The following is a 27,978-nucleotide window of genomic DNA, read 5'->3' as shown; positions in this document are numbered from 1 at the left end:
CAAAACTGGATGCAGCCGTCAGGAAACACATTTTCATCCTAAATTTTGCAAAAGGTTTTTTGCAGCCCACATTTGAGAAAACCGCTATTACTACAAAATCGAGAGCACATGGGAACATCACTAAAATATAGGAGTTGCAAAAGTTGAAAACGAATTTGCTTTTCGGTTGTTTTTTTATTATTATTATTTGGGAAAAGTGCTTCTTACAAAAGGCAGCTGCAAAGTAACACAGACTTCAGCAACAGTTTCCGATTCCATTTAAAAGTGAAAGGAGACGCAATCCAAAGGACATAAGCAGCAGAACAGTTTTAAGGACAATCCAGCAGCATTAAATGTAAATGGAAAGTGAAAATTCCATTAAAGAGACAGTGGGAAGAGGGAGAAAAGGGTTGGGGGGCTGGGGGGGCACCTGGAGTTTTTTCTTGGCAGAACTGGAGCCTGATTGCGCGGTTGCTTGTTTGATGGGTACAGCCAAGAGGTAATGTGGGTTCTTTTAAACAGAGAGAGAGAGAGAGAGAGAGATAGAAAGAGAAGTGTTTTCCTGGATAAAACTCTTGAGTGATTGCTAATAATGATCTCAAACACGTCTAAGAGGAAGGAAATACAGGGATTCTAAGATGCTGGTGCCCTAACTGGGTATTAGGCTGGTCAGAACCCTCTTTGGCTAACCATATCCCCGTGCCTGTGCAGCCCAAAAGGAGTGTAAAGGTGGCTGGGAAGATATAAGAGTGCTGGTGTCATTAAGGAGATGCCTATCACCAAGTTAAATCAGCTGGTTTGAAGACCACTTCCAAAAAAAACTTGGTTGAGACCACGGCTGCTTCAAAGCTCACAGGGACTTCAGACTTCGTGAGCCAAGAAAAGGGGTGGTGGTGGGGTCTAAAGTGGGTGATGGTGAAAGAGAAGAGAGAAGCGAAAGGGTTTAATACACACATATACTAAGTTGCCCAGCCCTTGGGATACAACTCTGCATTTTATTTGTATATACATACATAGAAAGTTCTCCTTTCACACACAAAAAAACCACATTTCCCTCTCATGCCGAACAGTAAAAACCCGGAACATTCGCGCCTGGTTCTGGTTACACAGTAGTAAATAGTAATGTGCAAGTAAACAAGTGACCAAAACCACAAATGAACACGTGTACATGGGGTGGGAGTTGGGTCTGGAATGGAACTGAAGCCGGCCAAGGGAAAAGAACGAACAGACGACACCGCTGGCCCGAAATCTGAAGTAGTAAAAAATAAATGCTTCCGAAGTCCGTAATGGAAAGAGGCCATTGGCCAACTCCTGCCCATCCCTGCCCCTGCCGCACAACCGCCGCTCTCACATTTGTCTCTGGGCTCTTCAAGATGAGTGTGGAAGTCCTGTAAACACTTGAACCTTGGAACTGGGTGAATCCCCGACAGGAACACAGATATGAAGCAACAAGTCTAATCTAACTGTCTGACAGTTAAATTCCATTTTTTTTTTTACAAAAAAAACCCCTAACGTTTTAAAGGTTTATTACATGTCATTTGTTTAACAGAGAAGAAAAAAACACACACTCCTGGGGTTGGGGGAGCTTTGAGGCCGGGAGAAAGGAGGGCGGGGTGGGGTTCGGGGAGAGGAGGAGACAGACCCTGGGTAAAAAGTTATTACAACAGCAGCACCTGGAATGGATAGGCCTGCCTAGGAGGAGAAAAAAACACAGGCACTGCCACAACACCACAGGAAAAAGAGCTACTGCCTGGAAACTGGAGCAGGCAGTCCAAAACTCCACAAAGAGGTGCTATAGAGCCAAGTCGTAATAGTCTTCCAGCTCATCGTGAAACAAGTCCCATTCGTCCTCTGAGTCTGTCAGGTCATCGTCGCCGCCTGCTGCCAACAGCATGAGAAGCATCTCGCCCAGCTCAAAGGTCACCACCTCGTCCTCGTCGTTCTCAAAGGGATCGCTGCCCTCCCTGTCCTCGATGAACTCCCAAAACCGGTTTCTCCGTTGGGCCTGCAAGGGAAGCATAAGAGATTGCCCTCAGGTGTCTCACATTTCCCATACTCTTTCTTGTAAGGCAGCGCAAAGGCACATCTCTCTCTCTCTCTCCCATGTCCCTCTACCAAACACTGGGCAAAACTGGTAACATTCAGGGCACCTCTAGGCAGAGAGATTTTGGGTGCCTGGTATGCTGGCTGAGCGCTACTGATCCCGCAAGCCGCAGAGGCAGACTGTTGTGCTGATCCCAGCCAGCACACAATGGCAGTCTGAGGGACATGGGGAAGGCAATAGCTCAGTGGCAGAGTGCATGCTTTATTTGCAAATGCTCCCAAGTTCAGTCCCTGGCATCTCCAGATATGGCTCGGAAAGACGCCTGCACGAAACGTGGGAGAGATGCTGACAGCCGGTGTTGAGAATAATGGTGTTAGATAGACCCACAATCTGGCTCAGTGTGAGGCAGCTTGACTGAGCAGCTTTGTACCATCTTTTCTTATTGGATGTTATTATTATTGATTAAAATTCTATACATCTGAGGATTAAAGGGCACTTTACAATATTCCTTGCGCCTCTTCAACATCAAATTGTTTAAGTAGTGTGGACAGTTAGACAAAGTACTCGCAGGAATGCCACCAGTTGCAACAGGCCTGCAAAACCTGTGATCCACCAAGCAGAAGACAACAACAACAATAATAATAGTTATCATCACTCCAAAGGCAGCAATAAAACAGTGAACGATACACAGCAGGTTGGCTGCAATTTGGCTCGATGGATCACCAGTAGTTCAGATCTGCATAATGTATTTCTGATGGAGAAACCAACTCAGCATTTCCAACTCAGGAAGGAAGGATGTGCTCTATCCATATAAAAGTGTGATTATGTTCAAGGCAGTAGGACTACCATGTCAACACACTCCTTCTCTTCCCAAATCAGATGGAATTTTGCATTATTTTCTTTCCACTGCTTTAAAATAACTCAGTTGAAGCTGCTCCCTGGGCAAAGAAAACCTGAAATAGTATTTTGGTTAGGGTTAAAAAGGAGATTGCAGTAGGAAGCTGCACAAAAAAACTCTCTTCCTGCAAACTGCATCAACTCTCATCGCCACCCCATTTCACAATTTTTCATGGATGTTCATTTAGAGCAAAGGCAGGAAGCATTGGGCCTTATTCCAATTTGGCTTTGGGCTATCAAATAGCCAAGTCTGATTGGCTATATGATGCCATTATGTGGTTGGCTGGGATCATGTCAGGAAGAAGTCCATTTTTTAAAAATAGCACCCAAGTTGCAGATTGGAAAAAGCAGCATCCATTAGCGTGCATATGTGTGCACGCACACACACATTAATTAATTATTATTATTATTTCAACTTATACACCACCCTATACCTAGAGGCCTCAGGGTGGTTCACAACAAGACCACAACATATAAAATCAAACAAAAAGCAGTAACCCAATAACCCCCCCCCCCAAAAGCCACATTCTAAAAGGGTGTCTATCAGATCAAAGGCCTGGTTAAAAAGGAATCTTTTTGCCTGGCACCTAAAGGTGTATAATGAAGGCACCAGGCGAACTTCTCTGGGGAAAGCATTCCACAGACGGGGAGCCACTGCAGAGAAGGCCCATTCTCGTGTTGCCACCCTCTGGACCTCTCAAGGAGGAGGCACACGAAGGAGAGCCTCAGAAGATGATCTCAGGGACCAGGTAGGTTCATATGCATATATTTAATCTTGCCTCCCCCAACCTTGCCCTTTTGATCTCCAACGTTTTGTGAGTGAAAAGAAGGCGCTGTCCTAATTTTCCTGCACTTTTGCACACACATCCTCCAACATCTTTTTTTAAAAAACGAATCATCAAAAGCTGTGGGACTTACTCTGTATCTACTCGAAGTTCCCACTTTCTGCCTCTGGGGCTCCTCTCGGCGGCCATCGGGATATGCGTGTTTGTAAAAACAGTTCCCTCCAAATGGGCAGCTCCCACGGCCTTCATCAAAATACCTGCATGGCTTGTTGCTGGAAAGGAAAATATCGCAACCCTTACTCACAGCATAGCCAATCAGAATTCAGTACTGCATTTGCTTTATAATCCAGGGGATTTTGTTTTCTTTTCTTTAAAAAAAAGAAGAAGAGGTATTGCTTGCCGCCAAAGCCATTTAAAACCAATTAACACATGTACACAATGGATTACATCGATGTGCATACTCAAAGGGTGTGCGCATGGGTAGGTGCATGCAGAGGAGAACATCTGTATTAGCCTGTGCTGTCATTTTAAGGCAAGGTTGTGGTTGGGTAGACAAGGGAAGAGCACGTGAGGTTGTCTGGCGCAAAAGAGTGAACAAGTAGCTTGTGTGGTCTGCATGCATCTACCAGTGGTTAGATAAAGATGCATTTCACACACAGAAAGGGGTAGGAAGGAGGTATGAGGGCTTTAGGTAACACCGTGCTTTTCTCCGTGTACGCCCTTAATGTCTGCAGTCAAACTTGGCCCGAGGCTGCAGGGCTCATACCTCATTGCCTCCTTGTATTTCTGAATGAGTTTCTGCTTCTCTTCCTTCTCCTCCACCCAGTACTCACTTGGAATGACAAAGTTAGATGTGATCCGACATTCTGGGCAGGACCTGGGGAACGAACAGACTGCACTGCAAAATTCCACATGACAGGGGCGCTATCTCCAGCTACAGACATACCATGGTATATGCCCACCTTTTAAAAGCAGTCTATCGCACCTCAGAATCTTTGCACCGCGGTTCTTTCACAACCTAAAAGCTCTCCCCACCCCCAAACCCCACCATTTCCTGAGGTTCTAAATTTTGCAGCTTGTCCGTTTTTTAAGAGCAATGGGGGGTAAAAAAAAACATTTCACACACAGACTCATTTTTCTTTAGATATAAATAAATTTATTTTTGTAACTTTGCTTTCTTGGATGTCCATATTGGTTTGGGTTTGATTTTTCCAAGCAGACTTTAAAGAGGGATGGGTCACTGGCTCAATAATGAACTAGAAGAGCGAAGGTTTTAGGAAACACACATTTGGAACTGATCGGTCTCTTTTCACCATCTGAACCCAAATGATTTTGTATGGTAACCAATAGGACAGCATGTTGCTACCATTCAACAAAAAGAAGTTATGACTTAACATTCAAACTAAATGGATCTTGCTGACCAGTCATGAGTACCAAGGTCAGAAGAATATCCAATAAAACCCTCAATTCTGAATAACGTTACTTATGTATTAAACACAGTCTTAGGACGAAAGAGGGGCGATGTTGCAAGTTCACACAACATACTAACATCTTCCCAAGAAACAAAGCACAACGGACATGGGGAAGTGCCTCACTTTATGATCTTGCTCTCAAATTGTTTAGCGCTCCTCCACTTGCGGATGCACTTGAGACAGTAAGTGTGATTGCAGTTGGAGAGGATCCCAAAGCGACGCTCGCTGGGGTTGGCTTTTTCATACACCACCTCCATGCAGATGCCACACACCATGTCTTTGCTACGCTGGACGGCAAAGGAGAGCTCCATGTCCTTCTCGTGAGCCTCGATGCAAGACTGCAAGGGAAAGAGGGAGAAAATGACAGACAACGTCTTCCAAATACAAGGTTAACTTTGGAGGACCAAACTTGCCTCACTCCCGTCAATGGGAACTCAATGCAACAAACTCTTCTGCTTGAAAACTCAAAAAATATAATATATACATGATCTTCCAGGGGTTCACATATAAAAGGTTCTCTTTACAAGGAATCTTAAGCAAGGTGTGAAAGTTATGGGAGATAAGTTTTTCTCCCTCTTATAATGCTAGAAACCAGGGCTACTCAATGAAGCGAAAAATGGGAAGATTCAGGATAGACAAAATTACTTCTTCCTGCAACACACAGTTAAACTCTGGAATATGCTACCGCAAGATGTTGTAACTACCACCAACCTTGATGGCTTTGAAACAGGTTCAGGCAAATTCATGGAAGGTACAGGCTATTGGAGGCTAAGTTTTCCCTCCACTGTTGGAGGGAGAATGGTGTCCCCAGTACTGGAACCTGAAAGCAAGGATGGGGAACCTGGTGCCCTCCAGATATAGTGGGAGTCCCAACTATGTACAAGGCCAACAGTCATGGACAGCGGGAGTTGCAGTCCAACACTGGGAGGGTTACAAGCTTCCCATCCCTGCTTTAAAACATGCCATGGTGCTATGCATCTCCCCTCACTCACATCATGTTCCTTGATCTACTTTCCATCTCGGCTGGAAGGTAAGAACTGCCAAGGTGTCTGGAATACCAAGGATTGAATGGTTGCCTTCTTGCCTTGGGGAGATTCACAAATTCTCTTGAGAACCCAAAGACAGAAGGAAGCCTAATCTAACATTATGGTACATTCTGCTACATTTATTTTTTAAACTTTATATGTTGTTTCTGAAAACTTTACATTTTAGTCATTCTCTTGGGCAATGTCTATTACCACTTGGCTGTTCTGAACAAGGTCCATAGATCAGCACACCTAGGCCATCAGCCAACAGTCTGGACCTGTAACAACTTACTTGAAGGACTTGTGGAGTCAAGCAAGCTTGCAAGGGCTTAAAAGTTTGATCTTTTGATGGGTCAGCTAGTTGTTTTGCCCGTTCTTCCCGCCTTACCTTTATGTGCAAAGATCTCTGTGCGGCATCAGCGGGATGGAGGACCTGCAAGCCACACATGTCACACACATCTCCATGGATATATACACAGTTTTCTCCATAGCGGCATTCTCCCACTGCGGCATAGGGACATAATTGTTTCTTCATCTCCAGGTTGGTGTGCTGCTTTTCATATTCCTCTTCAATTACCATTCTCTGCATGGGAGTTTCAGTGCAGGATGGAGCAGCTGGAAAACATCAGAATGCAGAATGCTACTCTTAAAGTTTGCATGTAATCATCTGCGCAACTAAGGAAAACAATTGCAGATGGTTAAGACTCTTGCCTGGATGCTGCTTGTCCCCAGCATAAAACTGCTACCATCTTGCCATTATTTTGCACCAGAAAATACTTAACTCAAAACTATGGAGGCCACCACAAACCAAGTACAGCGGTACCTCTGTTTTCAAACATAATCCGTTCTAGAAGAATGAGTTCTGAAATGTTCAAAAACCAAAAACTCAAAATGGAAGCCTCAAAACAGAAATCTCAATATGGAAACCACATTTCTGTTTTGACTTCCAAGGTGCGCTGAAAAACCAAAGCATTTGCTTCCGGGTTGAAGGCGTTTGAGTTTTGAAACATTCGTCAACTGAGACATTCGAAAACCGAGGTATCACTATACTTATTTTGTTACAACTCATTTTGTTGCTCTCTGCAACAGGCAAAACCCTTGAAAGGGAACTCACCCCGCCTGCCAGCATGTGGCCACAAATGTTGCATGAACACAAGCTGGCATGCCAAGTTACACCTGACACATGGAGCACTGCCATGGCTAGGCGTATTTTAGTGGCTTATACAGAATATGGGGACTGCCACCGCAAGACCATTTCAGAACTCAGAATCAGGTACTGGTGGACCAGCCAACAAAGCTCATTCTAGACATTGCAACCACCTCTTCCCAGCCATCAAATGCTGACGTGCGGCGCCTCGATCACAATGACACAAACAAGATCCCTAGAAGAGTTAAGGGCTGTTTCACTCTGCTGTTTCCTTCACATGATTGTGGCTGTTGATCCATGGCCATGTGAGAACAGGTCAGCATGAACAGGGCTGCACAACAGCACTTTCACCAGCAGCTATAAGCACAGAAATGGCTGCTGGCTCACACCAGGTCTATAGTCCGGGCCACACTCATGTTTAGCTAGACAGTCATGTGCAGGAAGAATGGTAATTTCATTTACTGAGTTAGGCACATTTGGCTGTCTGTACCCTTTTAAAAATCATGTTGTATGTTGACTTCATCAGAACTCTCTTAGAAGGAAGTCATGTACTTGGGAACAGAGTGGCAGTTACTAATCAAGCACTTGGATGGAATGGGGATTGGAGTCACTCGAGCAAAGGGCATTCAATAAGATCTGCAGACCAGTGGCAAGGAAAATGAGTCTTCAGCCAGCTAAATCATGGCAGATTTTAATCAGCTGCAAGGCAGAGTAAGAAAACTCAGGAATCAACACAATATAAAAGGAAATTAATTAAGAAAAGAGCCTTTTCCAAGCCTCTACTTGTGACTTGAATGTGCTTCCTAAGCTTGTGGCCGAGGGGCAGAGCTGCATTAGAGCACAAGGGTAGCTAACTTTTTTGGCTTGAGGACATTGTTCACCCTTGACTATTTCTCTTAGGCAGGCTTTCTCAAACTCGGCCATCCAGATGTTTTTTGGCCTACAACTCCCATGATCCCTAGCTAGTAGGACCAGTGGTCAGGGGTGATGGGAATTGTAGTCTCAAAACATCTGGAGGGCCGAGGTTGAGGAAGCCTGCTCTTAGGATTACATTTCCGAAGTGGGTATGACTACCCCACACTCACACACAAAGCCTGAGGAGGGGGGTTATTGCCCCTTCCCTGCTCATCAATCTGATGACTGGGAAGGGATGATTGGCATCTTCATCATCAGAGTGGACACCGTCTACTTTCTTTTTTCAAGACACCACAGCACTCTGTCTACTGGATAGGACAGGGATTAGCCACCCCTTGTTGTAGCAAGTCACCATGGCCACAGGACAATTGCCCAGGAACAAACTCCACAGCATCCACCCAATCTCCAAGTGCAAATATGGGAGGAACAGATTGAGCATTGCTATAACCCAAAAGGCCTGGGGGAATTTTGAGTGGGAATCCAAACCAGCTTCAAGTCCACCTCTGACACAAGGTATTAATAGTGTAGAACTGTTGTAAGCTGCTCTGTCTCACTAACATTCACCAACCTGTAACAGGGATATTATTTAGTGAACTGCACATCTGGGCTGCTGTATATTACCCTTGCAGCCCAACCTGAAATGCGGCAGTAACAGCTTTGGAGAGCTTTACAGGGCAGTTGCATGCAGCAATATTAGCTTCAACGCAACCCTCAAACTGACTGCAGTGGGTTCAATTCCTATGGGCAATACTGAAGAGTTGTTGTAAACTCTGAGAACCATCATAAAGCACTCTCTCCTGGCCACAGTTCCCTCCAGTCTGCCAAATGAGGACAATAAACTACATTTGCTTTGGATCCTGCATTAGGAGGACTATTTTTTAAAATATTTTAAATTAAACAAGTCCTGAATTAGAAAAACTCTTATCTTTGCTGCTGCATTGGGGGTTCTTCTCTCGGAGGTGGAGTTGACACAGTGCTGCCCAATCCCACATATGTTAATTTTTTTGAATTTCCCCACTAATACTCATGGGCAGTTTTCATTTCCATCTCCAGGGACATTTAAAAATAACTTTTCAACGCAAACCAGCAAATTACTTATCCAGACAGAGAGATTGTTCTGTGTCCTTTTTATATCTATTTGTCTCTAACCCCATCCCCCCTTTGCTCCATTTCCCTTAGAGAAGAAAAGAGGAGAGAAACAGAGTGAAGGGCAAATGATGGAAAGAAAGTCCTAGCTCAGAACTCTGATAGTTGCTGCAAAAAGTGTGGCAGCACAATGAAAGTTGTCAAGCTCTCTGTTATTTGCAGAATGCTTAAGAAAAACACGACCACATAAATCAATAAATTGGGCTCATAGGTCTTCCAAATGGACCTGGAAGTTGAGATGATCCCATTTTATAGATAATGGATAGCTACTAGAGGCTTGCAGCTAGTATTTTGCCAGATAAATTCCCTACGGCGTGATCACACACTTCCTCAGCCTGATTGCATCCATGTTTACTTGGAAGTAAGCCTCCATTTCAGTGGACCCTGCTCCCAGGTGACTAGCTGTGCCTCTCCAGGGTTTCAGACAGGGGACATTTGCAGCCCTGCCTGGAGATGGCAGGGATTGAACCCAGACCTCCTGCAAGCAAAGAAGATGCTTTACCGCTAAACTATGACTCTTCTCCACTCACTATAAGGCAGTTTCCTATGTTCCTAGCATAAAAGAACAACTTTCACATCAATACAGTTCTTTACTGAAACACTACTCTTAATGAGACAATAAGAACATGAAGCGTCAGTGCTGACTGACGTTTATCACTACTGTAGTAAGTCCACTTACCACGGCCACAGTATGGCTGCCCAGGGACAAACTCCACAGCATTCACCCAATCTTCAGCCCTAGCTCCGGCGGCTGCCAGGTCTTTGTCTTCAACTTCAGTTTCACCAGTGCTCACTTCAAGTGTTCCAGGGGACGGGCTCACTTCTGTGGAAGCTGAAGGGTAGGTTTTTATAGCTGGACTCACAGTAGTCACTTCTTCCCTTTTCAATGGCTTGGTATGTTCGTATCTGGTAAGGAAAGTCAGAATTTTACTTTCCTCCCCGAGGAAGAATAATGACATACATAGACATTGCACTAAATGTGGACCTTTTCCTAAGAAACTGCTGGCAACAGGAGCGCGATATGGAATGGAAAGCGATTCCGCTGCTATACATGAGGAACTTGTGGTTGAAATTTTTTGCCATGCAGAGCCCACAGCATATTTGTCAAGTGTGTGCCTATCTGTTAAGCTTGAGAAGGCGAAGTATTTTGTACCTCTGGCACTAGCATGAGATCCAAGGTCCCTTTCAAAACAAAAACAAGGTAGCAGAAAGTCTGTCTGCTTCCCTGTTCCCAATAGCTTCATTTTAAGCACACTTACAAATGTAACTCGTTACCAAATGGCTGACGACCAACTCACCTTTCACATGTGTATCCCATCGTTCAGCCGAAGAGCACAGGGTGGCAAACATGGGATCATCACATTTTATCCTCACAACTTGCCCACAGCAGCCTGCCAGCTTCATAGCTGGTCTGGGCGCAGAGCTTTTGAACCAAAGTCTTCCTGGCCCAAGGCTAACATTCTATTTGCTACACCACACCGCTACTCTAATCTCACTAAAATAATATTCAATCCGAGGCATTCAAAGTCAACTGGAGGATATAGCTGTCGTCTAGTTGGTCTAAAATTCCACACACTACGGCTCAAATTGTTTAGTGCAGGACATCCAACATCATGCAGAACAGGAATGCAGCTAGTTCTCGTAAGGTGGATGATAATGAGGTTATTTTCCCCTGTAGCTTTTTAGAATTAACCTTATGATAAAACTTACATTTGATATACACACATTTGTTACATTTACACCTGGTCTTTCTTCTGAGTAGCTAAAGGCAGTGACCATGACTCCCTGCCCATTTTATCCTCAGAACCCTGTGAGGTAAATTAGGCTGAGCGACTGAGAGTGGTCCAAGGCCAACCAGGGAGTTTTGTGGCCTGAGCCATGAACAGGGTCTCCCTGTTCCAGGATTGGCCTTCCAGTCACTCCCTGACATCAGACCTACCCTGTACAAATTACTGTGCTTTAATGTCAAGACTTCTGTTCAAGATCACACCCTATGCATTAAGGTATTTAAATTCTTAAAAGGCAGGTTTGTTTTTAGGACAAACAAAAATCAGGAATGACTATGTTGGCAGAATAAGCTCATTTACAGGTTACAAAATTGAGGTGGAGGGGTTTGGCTGATGATCATGCTCCATATAAATTCTTATATGAACTTAAACAATAGCCTCAACCACACATTCCCATTTCCCTACATCACTATTCCCTCTAAAACCCCTCATAAATTGGCTCTGCACATCAGCCATTACCATTTTTTGAAAATTGCCCCAAACAAACTATGACCTGAAGCCACACCACAATTTCCAGTTCCGGTGTAATGCTAAGCTAAGGACTGTGGCTTGTTGCTCCTGCTGAAGGAGGAGCAAAGAGGGAGTGATAAACTTATTCATGCTGAGCCATGAGCACGGTGATTATTACATCCACAATGGTGTTTGACAACTGTAGAAAGGAGAGTGTTCCAGATGCGAGTGCCCCACGGATGATCACATCCATTGGACTGAGACCTCCCCAATGATGTAAGAGACAGGGAGGGAAGTCACTGAGGGTAATGGTCACGGAGAAATGGAATTGGCTGTTAGTTCAAGGCTAAAACATTCAGCAGCATTTCTATACCTGCAACGATCTCCGTAAGCACAGCATCCTCGCTGAAAATACCTGCACACCATGGCAGACTGACTAGTGTAGAGATCATGGGAGTAGCGGCAGTTGTCTCCCTCCTTGCAAACGCCATGCATGAAATACCTGAAAGACAGAGCATTGCAAATATGGTGGCTCAAGCAGAAACATCAACATCCTGTAAGAGTTCTAAAGGCATTTCATTCTGCTTGATGCAAATAAATAATAAACCAATGCTGAATAATCCTCTTAAAAGTTCTAAAGCATCATACTAATACTAGTACTAATAGCCATTAATAAACTCGTCCTTTTCTTCCATCAATTTATATAATCCCATTTTAAATCCATCTAAACCATGGCCATCACTACATTTTATGACTGCAAATTCCACAAATACACATCACGTGAATAAGTATTTTCTTTTTTCTATCCTGAACCTGCTGCCTTTAAATTTCACTGGATAATTTCCTCCCCCAACTTTGTAAAGTAAAATCAAAAAAACAGTTAACATATTAAGATACCAGACATGGAAAAGATGGCAGAGAAGGACGAGCAAAATGATCAAGCTACGACACCAATGAGCACCAGCCACCATGGCAAATGGGCAGTCCCTGCAAATATTAAATTATGCAGTTTCTCTACTGTGTAAGGAGAGATACCTTTCTCCCTCTTCCATAATTCTAGAACTCGAGACCATTCAACAAAATTGATGAGCCGTAGATTAAGCACTATTTATAGAATTCATTGCCACGAGATTTGGTAATAGCCGCTGACACAGACAGTCTTGAAATGAGATTAGACAAATTAATGGAGAAGAACAGACCCACCAGCAACTACTGGCTATGGCAACCTAAAAGTCTCTGTGTTCAATGAATTCCTAACCAGTAGCTTGGGGGCAACTGTGGGGGGGAGACTGTTGCCTTTATGACCTGAATATGGACTTCCTGGAAGCATCTAGTTGGCTACTGTTGGAAACAAGAAGCTGAACTATATAGGTTGTTGGTCTGACCTGGCAGGGCTCATCTTATATTCTTATTTTAACATCTTATTCATCTCTGGAAAAGGCCACCTTTAACATTTTAATTTTCTTTGCCAGTTAAGTGCAGAGATCCCAGTTGTCTTCAGACAAAAAAATGTGAAAGAGGATGCAAACAGGGTGTTATCTGTTCTCTTTTTTTGCACTGCTCCACAGTGCTGCGAAGAACAACCTGGACTATTTAAGCAAAAGGTGCAACTGGAGCACTAATTCACTTACTATCCCAATCTCCAATGCATACAGTCCCAGTTTGCAACCAAAACTGCCTTCGTGGATGACCTGCACCAGGAACCAGAGGGGGAGCTGTTGGTTCTGGTGTGCCTCTTAGCGGCTTTCAGTTTATTGTCTTGATGCCAAGGAAGCAGTGGAAGTTTTGGACCAGTGTTTGAGTGCAGTAGCATATTTTTTATGTGGGCTAGTAAGATGAAATTTAATCCAGACAAGACAAATGTGCCATCAGTCAGCAGGAGAACAGAACCTGGAGTACTGAAAAGTCTTGTTCTGGACAGGGTTGCACTCCCCTTGAAAGACCAAGTTTGCAACTTGGAAATGTTCCTGGATGCTCTGGTGGTGCCTGTGAAGGAGTGTTTTGTACAACTTTGGGTAATTCCCTGGAATAAAGCGGACAGAGGTGGAATCTACACACATGTTAAAAACGTTGTGAAAATGCTTTTTTGAAAAATCATTTTGAAAAATGAATAATTTTGAATTTGCTGTAGCTCACAATTGTGTCACAATTGTATACTGCACTTTACAACATATTCAAAGTGTTTTATTTGCAACTGTATAGCTGGGCCCCTGGTCACAGTACCACAAGTCCTGGCCACTTCCAGACAAATCACTGTAACATGCTTCTCTGCAAAATGTTTGCGAATTTAGCTTGTACAAACTGTGGCAACCAGACTAATTTCTGGAGCCTGCTTCGCTGATCATACTCCTACAATGCCTTTTAATTCTGCCCAAGCTTTTGGGTAGGTTCTGGAACCCTACTTTTATGCTGATCTGTTTTATCGTTCTCTTGATTTTACTGCATGAAACTGATTTTAGTCATCTGTTGTTGTTTATAAACATTTCTGTAAGCTGCATTGAGTTTATTTTATAAAGAATGTTAATTTTTTTAAAAAATAGCAAAAAAAGAAGAAGCACTTAAAGGGGCGGTGGCATTCTAAGCATGTTGACTTAAAGGGAAGCTCTGTGGAAATGAAAGAGGACTCATGTTTTAATCAGGGCTGCAAGCTTTGATTGGTTTGTTGTTTAGTCGTTTAGTCGTGTCCGCCTCTTTGTGACCCCATGGACCAGAGCACGCCAGGCACTTCTGTCCTCCACTGCCTCCCGCAGTTTGATCAAACTCATGCTAGTAGCTTCAAGAACACCATCCAACCATCTCATTCTCTGTCGTCCCCTTCTCCTTGTGCCCTCCATCTTTCCCAACATCAGGGTCTTTTCCAGGGAGTCTTCTCTTCTCATGAGGTGGCCAAAGTATTGGAGCCTCAGCTTCACAATCTGTCCTTCCAGTGAGCGCTCAGGGCTGATTTCCTTCAGAATGGAGAGGTTTGATCTTCTTGCAGTCCATGGGACTCTCAAGAGTCTCCTCCAGCACCATAATTCAAAAGCATCAATTCTTCGGCGATCAGCCTTCTTTATGGTCCAGCTCTCACTTCCATACATCACTACTGGGAAAACCATGGCTTTTACTATACGGACCTTTGTTGGCAAGGTGATGTCTCTGCTTTTTAAGATGTTGTCTAGGTTTGCCATCGCCTTTCTCCCAAGGAGCAGGCGTCTTTTAATTTCGTGACTGCTGTCACCATCTGCACTGATCATGGAGCCCAAGAAAGTAAAATCTCTCACTGCCTCCATTTCTTCCCCATCTATTTGCCAGGAGGTGATGGGCCCAGTGGCCATGATCTTCGTTTTTTTGATGTTGAGCTTCAGACCATATTTTGCGCTCTCCTCTTTCACCCTCATTAAAAGGTTCTTTAATTCCTCTTCACTTTCTGCCATCAAGGTTGTGTCATCTGCATATCTGAGGTTGTTGATATTTCTTCCGGCAATCTTAATTCCGGCTTGGGATTCATCCAGCCCAGCCTTTCACATGATGAATTCTGCATATAAGTTAAATAAGCAGGGAGACAATATACAGCCTTGCCGTACTCCTTTCCCAATTTGGAACCAATCAGTTGTTCCATATCCAGTTCTAACTGTAGCTTCTTGTCCCACATAGAGATTTCGCAGGAGGCAGATGAGGTGATCAGGCACTCCCATTTCTTTAAGAACTTGCCATAGTTTGCTGTGGTCAACACAGTCAAAGGCTTTTGCATAGTCAATGAAGCAAAAGTAGATGTCTTTCTGGAACTCTCTAGCTTTCTCCATAATCCAGCGCATGTTTGCAATTTGGTCTCTGGTTCCTCTGCCTCTTCTAAATCCAGCTTGCACTTCTGGGAGTTCTCGGTCCACATACTGCTTGAGCCTTCCTTGTAGAATTTTAAGCATAACCTTGCTAGCATGTGAAATGAGCAAGGTTATGCTTAAAATTGATTGGTTTACTGAATGATTAATCTACCTAAAGCTTTAGCTGCCCCCTTCACCAACTTGGTGCCCTCCCCCAAAAGCTGATAGACTCCAGCTTTCAGTCACAGCATGGTCAATGTTCAGAGTTGAAAAGAGCTTTAGCCTAAAACATCTGAAGAGACCAAGTTGGTGAAGGCTGCTTTAGTTGATTAATGGTGGCACCACATTTTAATTTGGCGCTATAAATTAAGAACACATTTGCTTACTATTGAAGCCATTTTGATTCCAGCATATTATTGTAACAGAAAACAAAAAAAGATGTTGAAGTTGTGTTTTCCAGCTAAAATGAATTAACAGCTTTTGTTTATTAAATGCTAAGTTGTGCCTTCAACTGCTTTCAGCATTTCATACCCATGTTGTTGTTTTTCTGTGATGCATTTTCTTAAACTCAAATCCATTGCCACTGGATGAAAAATAATTTAACTAAAAACACTACTACCGTAACACTAGAATGAAAGCTTCAAGTACAAGAGTGAGTTCTTTGTCAGAAGAAGTCTAGCCTGAAGCAAAAAATAAAATAAAAATAAAAATGATACCAATCATTAAAGGAAAGGAAAATAATGTTCTCTTAATGAAAATCATGCTATCGGCACCCAATGACCCCAAAAGCTTTATCCCTCTAAAAATAGAAGAAAAACAGAAGATTTGCTCATTTCAGCCAGTAAGCGTTTCATGAATTAAAGCCTTTCTGTCATCATACGATCTTAAGAGCAGAGTCTGACATGCTGAATATTCCTCAGACATCTTCTCGTAATTTTAGAATCAAAGTAAATTAGTCTTTAAAAATACAAACATTTCTTCAAATACACCCAATGCCCCAATGTTACAATTCCTAGACCTTTACCCCTGTTGCACCACCTGGTTTTATTTTACACTATTAATCTGGCTCTCAATGGAGCATGAGGAATGCTGCTATGTGATAAACTTGAAAAATGAACTTGACGTCTCCTATGTGCCCTAGACTGGGTTTAGATATCGGTTCAACTGAATTGGAAGCATCAGTCAGCTTGGCCAGCCTTAGACTATAATGGTTACATAGACTTTCTACTCAGAGTAGACAGACTGAAATTAATGTACTTAAGTTACAGTAGATCCATTAATGGACATAACTGAGTACGCCTAATACTAGATACAACCCTAAGCCTTCCAAGTTTGAACTACATCACCATTAATGGTGCCAAAAGCAGCAGGGGTGCCCCACAAATACCTACTGTGATAGTGGAAAATCAATAAATCCATTTAAAAAATAGCATTTGCCAACCCAGTGCCCTCCATATGTTTAAAAGACAACTCCCATCGGCATAGGACTGATAGGATCTGTCATCCAAAACATCTGGAGGGCACAAGGTCGGCAAATGCTGATCTAGAAGCATATGACCTACACCTTCCTTTTTGTGTGGAAAAGAGCTGATCACACAAAGAGAGAAAAAGAACCAGACCACTTTAGTCCAGAGGTGAATGTATCTCACATGTACTCAAGACAAAAGATTTTTCTGTAGGAATCTCTTTTGGAAGCTCGTCCTTACACATGCCCAAACTGCCACTTTCAAATTTGGAAATGCAGTCCTAAATCTAGTAAGCTTCTAACGCAAGAGTTCATGTGTGTGTGTATGTGTGTGCCACCCCCCCCCCCACTAGAATACAGATGCAAGTTCAGTTTATGTAGAGAAAGGGGGGGAAGCAGAACACACAATATACTGCTCCTGGACCTGACCATGAAATGCAGTTCAATGTAACAAGTGAATAGCAATAAATAAAGGGCAAAAAAATATATCTTAATTTAACGTGAATGCTCATGTGGTCTGAACTAGTGGAGTGTCTGACAAAGAATGAGATCTTGGGGTGAAGATGCTGACCCATTGCGTGGGAGTTGTGAATAAGGAAATTCCATGCTAGGGTTCATTAAAACTGCTGATATCATAATGCCATTGTACAAATTTATGGTGCAACCACATTTGGAATACATACTGTGTACAATTCTGGCCACCTCATCTCACAAAAACATACTGTTAAGTTGGAAAGGTTCAAAAAGCTCAAGCAAAATAAATGATCAAGGGGATGGAGCAACTTCCCAATGGAGACAGGCTGCAGTATTTGGGGCTTTGAAGTTTAGAGAAAATGTGAATAAGAGATAATAAGATAGAAGTGTATAGAATCACAAATGGCACATAGAAAGTGGATAGAGAAAAGGTTTCCTCCTTCTCCCATAAAACTAGAACTCAGGGACATCCCATGAAGCAGAATGCTGCAAGATTCAGGACAGATGAAAAAAAGTTCTTTTTCACTCAGTACATAGTTGACAACTGAATTCACTTCCACGGACACAGTAAATGCCAGCATTTGGGATGCCTTTAAAAGACAATTAGACTAATGCATAGAAGATAAGGCTATCAATGGCTAATAGTCAAAATGGCTATGGACAGTACATACAACTCCCCACTTGAGCACAGCACTAGGAACCCGGTGGGTAGCTCACAAGGACATCCTCTTCAGGTTGCGGGAGGGGTCTCCTTGCGAGCTGCAGGCTGCCCAGCTGACACTACCCTGCATGTCAGTTGTTAGGCAGGGAGACTGAGCAGCCTCAACAAAGCCCTGTTGTACCTCCGGCTTGCAAGTAGAACCTCCCTGGAGGATGTCCTCTTCAGGCTCTGAGGAGGGTCTCCTTACAAGCCACAAGGACTCTCCAGGGTGCTCCTCACTTATGTGCATTTCACTTATGCATACAGGGGCCCAGAACGTAACACCCGTGTAAGTGGGGAGATGCCTATACTGCAATTTGGCACCAATTTATATCAGGAATGAACCACACAAAGACCAACCACCTAGGTCAACAATATCACTATCAAATTCATTATTGAATCTTTTAAAACTGTGTCGTCTATGCAACACCATATAATCTGCACGATTTTCACTTCAACACCCCCACACAAAATTTAATCATGTATTCAGAAAAGATGCTTTCAGCCAGCTGGGTAAATCCAATTCAATTTAGAAATAACCTGGAATGAACCCATAATATAGCCAAGCCTGAAGTTTTTAGCAATTTCATAGTTTGGAACATCCTCAGCCTAAGGCTGTATACCCTAATTAACCTGTCTCTCATCCTCTCTGTATTTACTTAACCCATTCTGTTCATTATGTGAAGTCGTTTTTCCAAAGTAAATAAATAGCACACATTCTGCCTGACATTCTCTTTTTAAAATTGGCAGGTTTGAAGAGTTTACGAGTGATATCAAGTGGATTCTACAGTACCCACACCCTTTAATTAGCTGTTGCTATTTTAGATAACATGACTGTCACTCAACTGTTCACTCTTCAGAATTAAGAAAAGCACAAATGACTGAGAATATCTTTGCTGTGAGGCCCCAGAAGAGGAAAGACTGCATTGTTACCTACCCTAAAGAACTGTGCCCCATTTGCTCTGCAACAAACAACACTATGGGCTTTTGTTCAAGGGTCATATGTGAAACCTTATGTGAAACCTCATGACTTTTCTGCTACATTCTGTTGCAGATTCACACTCCAACTCAGATGGCATCATTCAAGTTCAACAAACTACTAGCAAGCACCTGAGGACAACTTGTGAGGAATCAACACAATAGGGAGAATAAGCTTCAGAAGTTAGAAGATGATTGCTACCTGGTGGGCACACCATGGCTTAGTCCTTATGTGATCCAGCAGTATGGAGAGGAGATAATTAATCTATCATGCCAGTCAAGGGTTACTCATAACAGGGGAAACTATAATGTTCCTTCAGAATGATCTGGGCAGGCATAAACCTGGAGGTGCCCATTTCCAGAAAATTTTATTAGCATCTGTCTGTCTCAAGAGACAAAGGAGTGCGCCTCCAGGGGTGAAGTCAAACCGCTGAATTAGCAGCACCAAAGTGACCTCCCTGGGGCGCAAGCCTAGGCAGTGAGTATGGAGGTCCTGGGCTGCCCAGATGACTAGACCCCCCCCCTCTCACTGTCGCTGATATAGTCCAAAGGAAAGCAGAGCAAAATGTTTCACACCAGCCTGGCTGCAGGAGTTGCCAGAGGGAGGTGTACAAGATGCTATCCAACAGTCATAGGATTTGTGTAGGGTTTACTCCTCAGCCTCCCACAGATATCCCAAAAGGCAGTGGTTTAGAATCAGAGTTTTCCTAGATGGACTACCTTCCCAGGCTGACAACTCCATCTACCTCTCACTTTCCTCTACAGCACATGCAGAAACCACCTTCTTGACCATTGGACCCACTATTGGTCTTGTCCGCTCAAACTGCCAGAGGTTGTCTTTGCATGGAGGGGAAGTCCCTACCTAAATCACGACCGAGGGTGAGGACAAACATGCCACTGAAGGAGCTTAGTATCACCTCTTTTATTAGATTCAATTAGTTTGCTATGGTGCTTGCTATTTTCCAAAATAGTCAACTTTTATTTCTCAGCTTGACATTTAAAAAATGTAGTTTACATAAAAGCTGGAATGAGGAAATTCCTAATGCTTTGCCTGGCTGCCCAAGCTCCTATAAATTAGTGTATGTTCCTATGAATTGGAAATGGCTTCCTAGCTGCACATAGCACTGAAAAAACCAGATATTACTCTTCTGTGCATGTCCCACCCCTCAAACTAAGAAGGATACATGTGAAGCATCTGTTGTCTCTTACATTCCAAAGAACAATATGAAACCTTGATAAGCATTGAAAGTTTTGTTGTGACACAGTACTGCACAAATCATCACTGATTATACAGACTTTTTACTTGGCATAGGTACATGGTATGCACAAATTGCATGAAAATGCATAAATAGAAGAGAGGGCTATGAAGTTTTCTGAACTACATATTTCAGCAGCAGGATGATCTTTTATTTCTATGCATCACTGGTGAAAGGTGTTTGGAACAGGTACAAGATCAATTAAAGCCTTGCATCTTCTGTGACAGTCTGCATACCATCATAATACTATTTTTTTCAAATTAAGGAGACACTGTTGTGTTCATTCCATATCATCATCTTACATGGATGCTAATTTCCAGATGGCCTTCCTATCATAATTATTTTATTTTAAATATGTATATACCACCCATGCAACAAAGTCCTCTGGATGGACAAAAGCACACTGATTGTTGTTATTCGCTAGTTGTGGACGTAAACCACCAGAGCAGAAGTTCAAAAGCATAATTATATTAACGGATAGACTGACATCCTCTAACTTACATAAATATGTAGCAAGAACGTATACAGTGGTACCTCGGGTTAAGTATTTAATTGGTTCTGGAGGTCCGTTCTTAATCTGAAATTGTTTTTAACCTGAAGCACCACTTTAGCTAATGGGGCCTCCTGCTGCCGCAGCGCCGCTGCTGCACGATTTCTGTTCTCATTCTGAAGCAAAGTTCTTAACCCGAGGTACTACTTCTGGGTTAGCGGAGTCTGTAACCTGAAGCGTCCGTAACCTGATGCGTCTGTAACCCAAGGTACCACTGTATTAGCTAGAAATTGTTTCCTATCCACTTTTCTACCCTGCTCTCCAAAGTTCTGCACTTCCCAGGCAATCTCTTGTCTCTGTTCCCTTATGTTCTCAGAAGCTACAGGTTACATCTCTCAAACTGCCCTAGGTTTGACTGAGAACAATCTGACCGATAGGTAGGCAAGAAGGAAGTCCAAATTACATTGGTCCAAGAATGATCTAAAGGACTACAATTGAAAGGACCCAGGGAAATAAAGCCATTTTCAAATAATGAGGACCCAATCTTGTTTCCTTATATAGGGAACAAAAGATGAGATCTCATACTTCACTGACTGGAAGATGGTGCAGTGGGTACTAAATACACCCACTTTGGGAGATGGCAACTACAGTGGTGCCCCGCAAGACGAATGCCTCGCAAGACGAAAAACTCGCTAGACGAAAGGGTTTTGCGGTTTTTGAGCTGCTTCGCAAGACGAAAACGTCTTGCAAGTTTGTTTCCTTTTTCTTAACACCGTTAATACAGTTGCGACTTGACTTCGAGGAGCAACTCATAGCATGCGGTGTGGTAGCCTTTATTGAGGTTTTTGAAGACTTTGGTGATTTTTGAAGCTTTTCCAAAACTTTTCCGACACCGTGCTTCGCAAGACGAAAAATTCGCTAGACGAAAAACTCGCGGAACGAATTAATTTCGTCTAGCGAGGCACCACTGTACATTCATGCCTCCTGTGCACCTGTGGGCATTTTCTTAGATAACTTGAGGACAACTGTGAACCTCAGGAACTTGCACTGCATGAAAATAATTTAAGATATAGGTATGGTGTTATGATACATCTCCAACAACAAAATATTATGATTCAATTGCAAATAATTAAGGGAAACACGACAGGCTCAGTATTTGTTGTTTTTCTTTGTACTCTACTTAAAGAAGAGAAGTAGAGTTTGGATTTGATATCTCGCTTTATCACTACCTGAAGGAGTCTCAAAGCGGCTAACATTCTCCTTTCCCTTCCTCCCCCACAACAAACACTCTGTGAGGTGAGTGGGGCTGAGAGACTTCAGAGAAGTGTGACTAGCCCAAGGTCATCCAGCAGCTGCATGTGGAGGAGCGGAGAGGCGAACCCGGTTCACCAGATTACGAGTCTACTGCTCTTAACCAAAACACCACACTGGCTATGATCGATTTTTTTTATCTAGCCCTTGAAAACTTGGAAGCCATCAGCGTTGTCCTGTCACACATTTCACTACATCATCCACAATGCTCATTACCCAAAGATGTCAATGTGTTTTACAAGCTCCATGTACCTCTTAGGGTACATCTTTGTTTATACAGATGGATAAATGGTATCTGTCCACATTTCCCCACAGCTTTCCCCCTCTATTTTCGATTGTATAATTCTTGGGAAACAAAGACCTATTTCAATTGCCTACACAACTCTATAAAGATGCAATGTGCAGCGCCACACACACACACAAACAATCAGGTGTGTCCAAGATTACACAGATACCTCTTCAGATAACCAAATCTAAATGCTAGACTTAATTCAAGGACTGAAAGTACTGAAGCTATTTCTACTGTCCCACACATTTATTTCTAAGCATGCCACTTAAATAATTATAATTGCAGCTATCACTATTATAACTACAGTACTCTTCCTTTTGCAAAAGAGAACAGACCAGGATAGAGTAGTTTCAAGGTAAAGGAAGAGCTGGAACTCAGAAAGCACTCAATATTACCTTGGAACAGAACTGAGAATAATGCTAAAATTCAAGTTCTACAAATTTACAGAAGCCACTCAAGTTCAAAACTCACAAAAGAAATATTCATTGTTTTGAGAATTATTTCTGTTAGGATCTGTAAAGTGACTAGAAACAAAACGAAGACCTCTGGACAAGAACTATGCCACTTCTATGTGTTCACTACAGCATCTGGCACAGAACACAGCATTAAAAATTAAAACAGTGATCTCACTTACTTGATCTGATCAGAGATGGTCAACTTGAATCCCATCCTGGGAAATTTTTATCCAGCTTCACTCATGAGAAAACTGTTTCCAAACCATATGAACAAGAAAAATATCTATACTAATAAAACACATGGGGTTTGTATACAAGGCCCCATGTTTGCCCAAACATGTGTGCTTCCTACTTATTTACAATGCCCTATATTTATTTTAAAACTTGCTATCCCAACAAGGTGCCTACACAAATTGTGGGGCTACAATTAGCATCATCCCTGACCATTAATTATGCTGGCTTGGGCTGAAGGGAGTTGCAATCAAACAACCTCTGAAAGGTCTGGTGTTGGGGAAGGCTGTTCTAATGTCTCAGCCCCTGTAAAAGGGGCTCAGGGCCTATGCAACGAAATACACTTCCATCCCAGACCACTGCTGAGGAATTAAGTAAACTAATCTAGCAAAGAATTACAGTAGATCAAACCAGAAGACATGCAGTGTAGCCCTAATTAAGTTTACTTCAAAGCAACTCCCTAGTAAAGGACTGCAATCTAAGTTTGTTTCAGCCTAGTACTTCAAACACTGCTGCCAGAGAATCCTTTTCATTTTGCTCCCACATACACATCTTATGTTATCAGTCTGCAGTTAAGCAGGACTCGGAAGGCTTACGTGTACATACAGATCAGTGCCACCTTTAGTCACAGGCGAGCATCACCAAGGGGAACAAGCAAGTGAAGTGAACCCGGTGAGCAGAAAGGGTTGCGTTGGGTGTTAATTGGGAAGCACACGGAGGAATACATTGCTGTCATCATACTGGGGTGGGTGGGGGCGAGAGAGAAAGAGATCTGCGTCTAGGAAAATGAAAACTAATAGTACTTAGGATGGATGTGGAGCGAGTAGTAAACAAAGGATCCAGGCAGCATTTTACAAAGGGCGCATGGAGGACTAGCGGCGGAGGAGCCGGAAAAAACCCCAAAACCAAAACATCTCGGAGGACACATGACAAGAAAACCTACCCGGCTTCTAAAAAAAGAAGATAAGAGACAGACGGGGGCAGTGGGCAACAATGGTGACATACCGACACACCACCACCCCGACCCCTGTTTCTGCTTCGGAAGAAGGAAGGATCCCGGCCAGGATCGGTGCGCGCTTGTTCTGCCAGTGGAGGATAAAGGACCCGAGGGAGGCAGGGGGGCTCGAAGGTCCGAGGAGCCCGAGCGGGGCTCCGAGGGCGGTTGGGGACGGGAGGGAGGGGGGAGGCACGGGCGCCATCACCCGCCACCGCCTCTGCACGTTACCTGCAGGCGACTTGCTTAGTCCAACCGCCGCTGCTTCCCCCTCCGGCTCCGGCCGGCGGCGGCTGAGGCTCGGCTGTGGGGAGGCTGGGGGCCGTGGCGGTGGCGGCGGAGATGGTGGCGGCGGCGCCGGCGGCGGCGGAGGGGCTGGGGGCCGCGACAGCAGCTGCCGCGGCTGTCGCTGCCGCGGCTCCGCCACCACCGGGGGCCACCGCAGCCTCCGCCATTACTGTTTACCCCACACAGCGACGGCCCCGCCGGAACTTCCGGGAGCTCATCCTTCCGGCCTGCTGGACAGGAGGGCGGGGCAAAAGCTGATGGACGGGGGAGGATGAGGGGGAGGGAGGAGAAAGGGAGAGGGGTGGGCGTGGCTTACCTTACCCCCCTCCCCCGCTTCGCTTTGGGAGAAGAGGACAAGCGGGCCGACAGAGAAAGGGAGAGAATAGGGTGGGAGGGGGGAAGCACGAGGTCGAGAGCGAAGGTTCTGATTGGTGTAGCCGTTCGTGAAGCCGCGCCCACTGGGTTAGACGGACGTGGGGGAGTTGTGACGCCAGACCCGGAGGCGGGGCTTGGGCGGGGGAACCACCTGCAAACGGGCGTCGGGCTTCACTTCGCGCGAGCGGCGGTTGGCGAGAGAGGTCTATGGGGTTTTGGGTTCCTTTTCTCTGTCGCGGCTCCATGGGGAGCTCGCTCGGTTATGGGGCGAAGCTTTGGGGTCTCAAAGCCCAAATACACACCGGGAACATGGACGAGTCTTTTTGTGGCATCCTAAAGACGAACATAATTTAATTTGGCATAAGAAGAACCCACTTCAGTTAGAGGCCTAAAGCGTTCTATTTCAGCTTCCAATTGTTACTATCACAATACATTTCTTGATTTACTTTTATTTATTTCAGATTTATACGCTTGCTTGATTGTAATAAAACCTCAAAGCGGTTTACACAAAACAATAAATTATTGGAAGAAAGCTTAGGCACCACTATATAAAACATTAAAAGAAATTTAAAAATAACCGCTAAGCTGAAAACCAGATTGCAATGCATGTTGACATTGTCCGGATACGCTTGTCTAAACGTAGGTGTTTTGAGCAGGTACGCGAAATGGTACGGTGAAAGCACCTCCCTGACACCTATAGGCGGTGAGTTCCAAAGTGGAACAAAGGTGGCATTCTGTAACAATTCCGTTTCCTCAGACTGAAGCAGTCAGCGGGTAAGAAGATATTGCAAGTAATCTGGTCCCAAACCGTTAAGGGCTTCGCATACTAATAGTGTTGTGGGAAATCTCACATCCTAACACAGTGTGTGTTATCCAAGTGGGACTATACAAATAGAGACCAAATCTAAATGCAAAAGTACCTGGGAGGGTGATCTGATGGCCAAGAAAGATGGAGGCAAGAATTGCCCCAGCAATGTATACTGAACCTCCTCAAACAAAGAACTTTAAGCTATTTTGTTACATTTTGTTGCCGTTTTCATACATTGCTCATGTACACTTATCAGCGGCTACATTCCTAGTCTATCAGAGTTCCTTTGAAGTAGACTCTGTTCCATGGCCTTGAGAGCAGCTCCTCCTGCTTATCTTCAGCCTCTCTTCCCATCCTTCTCGCAACTATCAGGTCGCATAAACATTAGGCATTCCACATGTCCGCCTGTGGCCTTGCTCAGATTGCAAGCTACATAGTTTCACATCATTTCTTCACAAGCAAATCAGCAAACCAATGGTAGCAAATCAGCAACCAATGCAGGACTCTGACCAGAGATATTATATGTTAACAGGGTTAGAAGCTGATTTACATGCAAGTATATAGAGAAGGTTTGGGGGGTGGCGCTGTGGGTAAAACCTCAGTGCCTAGGACTTGCTGATCGCAAGGTCGGCGGTTCGAATCCCCGCGGCGGGGTGAGCTCCCGTCGTTCGGTCCCAGCTCCTGCCCACCTAGCAGTTCGAAAGCACCCCTAAGTGCAAGTAGATAAATAGGGACCGCTTTCTAGCGGGAAGGTAAACGGCGTTTCCATGTGCTGCGCTGGTCTGGCTCGCCAGATGCCGCTTAGTCACGCTGGCCACGTGACCCGGAAGTGTCTCCGGACAGCGCTGGCTCCCGGCCTCTTGAGCAAGATGAGCGCGCAACCCTAGAGTCGGACATGACTGGCCCATACGGGCAGGGGTACATTTACATTTTATTTATACAGAGAAGGTTTGGGGGGACAGAGTCTTTCTGTGTAAAGTTTTAATGTACACAGAATAACGCACAATCACCATTCACATCAGTGATAATGGAAGATTAAACAACCAACTTAGCTTTACCATGCAACTGAACATTTATAGTGGGAGAAGAAAGCATTTTCACATTTAATGCAAAATTGATAGACTCAAACTTCTTAGTAAAATTCTTGCTTGCTTTTTTTAATTTTAAAAATATAATTTTACTTTTTTGTTTTCAAACATAAAATATACACCACCACCATAGCAAACTTATTTGCAGTAAGAGGTCGGATACAAAACAAAAGCTAGGTCAAGATTATGCAAGCAGTACATTGTTTGGCCATATTTTCAGTAAAAACAGTTTTTTTATTTTCATTAAAGAAGTTTCCTTGTAGTATAGAAAATTAACCCAAAGCATCGTCCCATTAGAGGCCATGCATGTTTAGAGGACACAATGCATTTTCATTACATGTTATATGTTTAATAAGGCAAAACCAAGTTGTCTGAATGCATTCTTAGAACATGGATTATGTAATGTCCTTATTTGTTTTATTAATTTTTTAATACTTTTGCAGATACCACTATCCCATCATGTTGACACCAGATTTTTCTAGTACCTTGCAATGGTTTGGTGGTCAGCTTCCAAGAAGAATCTCAATAAATATTTATTTAACTTTTCTTCCTCATTTCCATTGAAAATAAAAGAAGAGCCTTTTGTGGTATTTATCTTATTTTTCTGTTTTATTTTTCTTCTTTTAATAAGCTGTATAAGCCTCTAGGCCAGGGGTCTGCAACTCACGGCTCCGGAGCCGCATGTGGCTCTTTTACATCTTTGCTGCGGCTCCGGGGCGGATACTAGCGAGGGGAGGAGGCGCATTGTCTCCTCACTGTGGCGGGCGCTGTACTGGCTGTGACGTCGCATGGGGGCGGTGCATGCGTTAGTCACGCACCGTCCCGACGTCACCTTCCTGCCCGCTGTCAGATCGTGGCTCCGGAGATATATTTGTTTTAAATGTCGCAATGGTTTTGCGGCTCCCAGTTGTTGTTTTTTCTTCGGAAACGGGTCCAAGTGGCTCTTTTTGTCTTAAAGGTTGCAGACCCCTGCTCTAGGCAATGCACATCACTAATTTAAAAAACCCCAAGATCTAAAAGCACATCAATACAGTGGTACCTCAGGTTAAGTACTTAATTCGTTCCGGAGGTCCATTCTTAACCTGAAACTGTTCTTAACCTGAAGCACCACTTTAGCTAATGGGGCCTCCTGCTGCTGCCACGCTGCCGGAGCATGATGTCTGTTCTCATCCTGAAGCAAAGTTCTTAACCCGAGGTAATATTTCTGGGTTAGCGGAGTCTGTAACCTGAAGCGTATGTAACCCGAGGTACCACTGTAAACAGATAATTCATACTAATAATTAAGCCAAGCTGCAAAAATAAATAAATAAAAGATTTGCAGCAGTA

The 27,978-nt window shown here is 43.8% G+C and overlaps 2 protein-coding genes across 5 annotated transcripts in view; one reads left to right on the top strand and one right to left on the bottom strand.

The window, feature by feature from the left end:
* Positions 1-154: 154 nt before the first annotated feature.
* On the bottom strand, positions 155-24,821 carry MKRN1 (makorin ring finger protein 1). Of its 3 annotated transcripts, none has more exons than XM_083462044.1 (8): positions 24,698-24,821; positions 12,021-12,149; positions 10,090-10,316; positions 6,591-6,817; positions 5,301-5,515; positions 4,472-4,582; positions 3,839-3,977; positions 155-1,984 (listed from the first exon to the last, which is right to left on the bottom strand). In XM_083462044.1, the coding sequence occupies exons 2-8, from the start codon at positions 12,140-12,142 to the stop codon at positions 1,772-1,774; spliced, it is 1,254 nt and encodes a 417-aa protein (XP_083318170.1). In that variant the 5' UTR covers positions 12,143-12,149; positions 24,698-24,821; the 3' UTR covers positions 155-1,771. The 3 variants fall into 3 exon arrangements, with proteins under 3 accessions (XP_083318170.1, XP_083318168.1, XP_083318169.1); XM_083462042.1 differs by having other exon boundaries at positions 24,325-24,783; XM_083462043.1 differs by lacking the exons at positions 4,472-4,582; positions 24,698-24,821 and adding an exon at positions 24,325-24,691.
* A 91-nt stretch (positions 24,822-24,912) lies between these two features.
* The window catches only part of LOC310687185 (uncharacterized protein), a 34,066-nt gene continuing 31,000 nt past the window's right edge, over positions 24,913-27,978 (top strand). The window contains exons 1-2 of one of the 2 annotated variants that reach the window (XM_083462006.1): positions 24,913-25,530; positions 27,096-27,239. The gene's annotated coding sequence lies outside the window, so the exon portion shown is untranslated. Of the gene's footprint in view, positions 26,134-26,512; positions 27,240-27,978 lie in introns of both variants that reach the window. The other variant, XM_083462005.1, reaches the window with a different exon arrangement.

The sequence above is a fragment of the Podarcis liolepis genome, assembly GCF_965112155.1.
Source record: "Podarcis liolepis genome assembly, chromosome: 10".
NCBI classification, from domain to species: domain Eukaryota; kingdom Metazoa; phylum Chordata; class Lepidosauria; order Squamata; family Lacertidae; genus Podarcis; species Podarcis liolepis.
The sequence above is the reverse complement of the archived record's forward strand: the minus strand, read 5'-3'. Positions and strand labels throughout refer to the sequence as shown.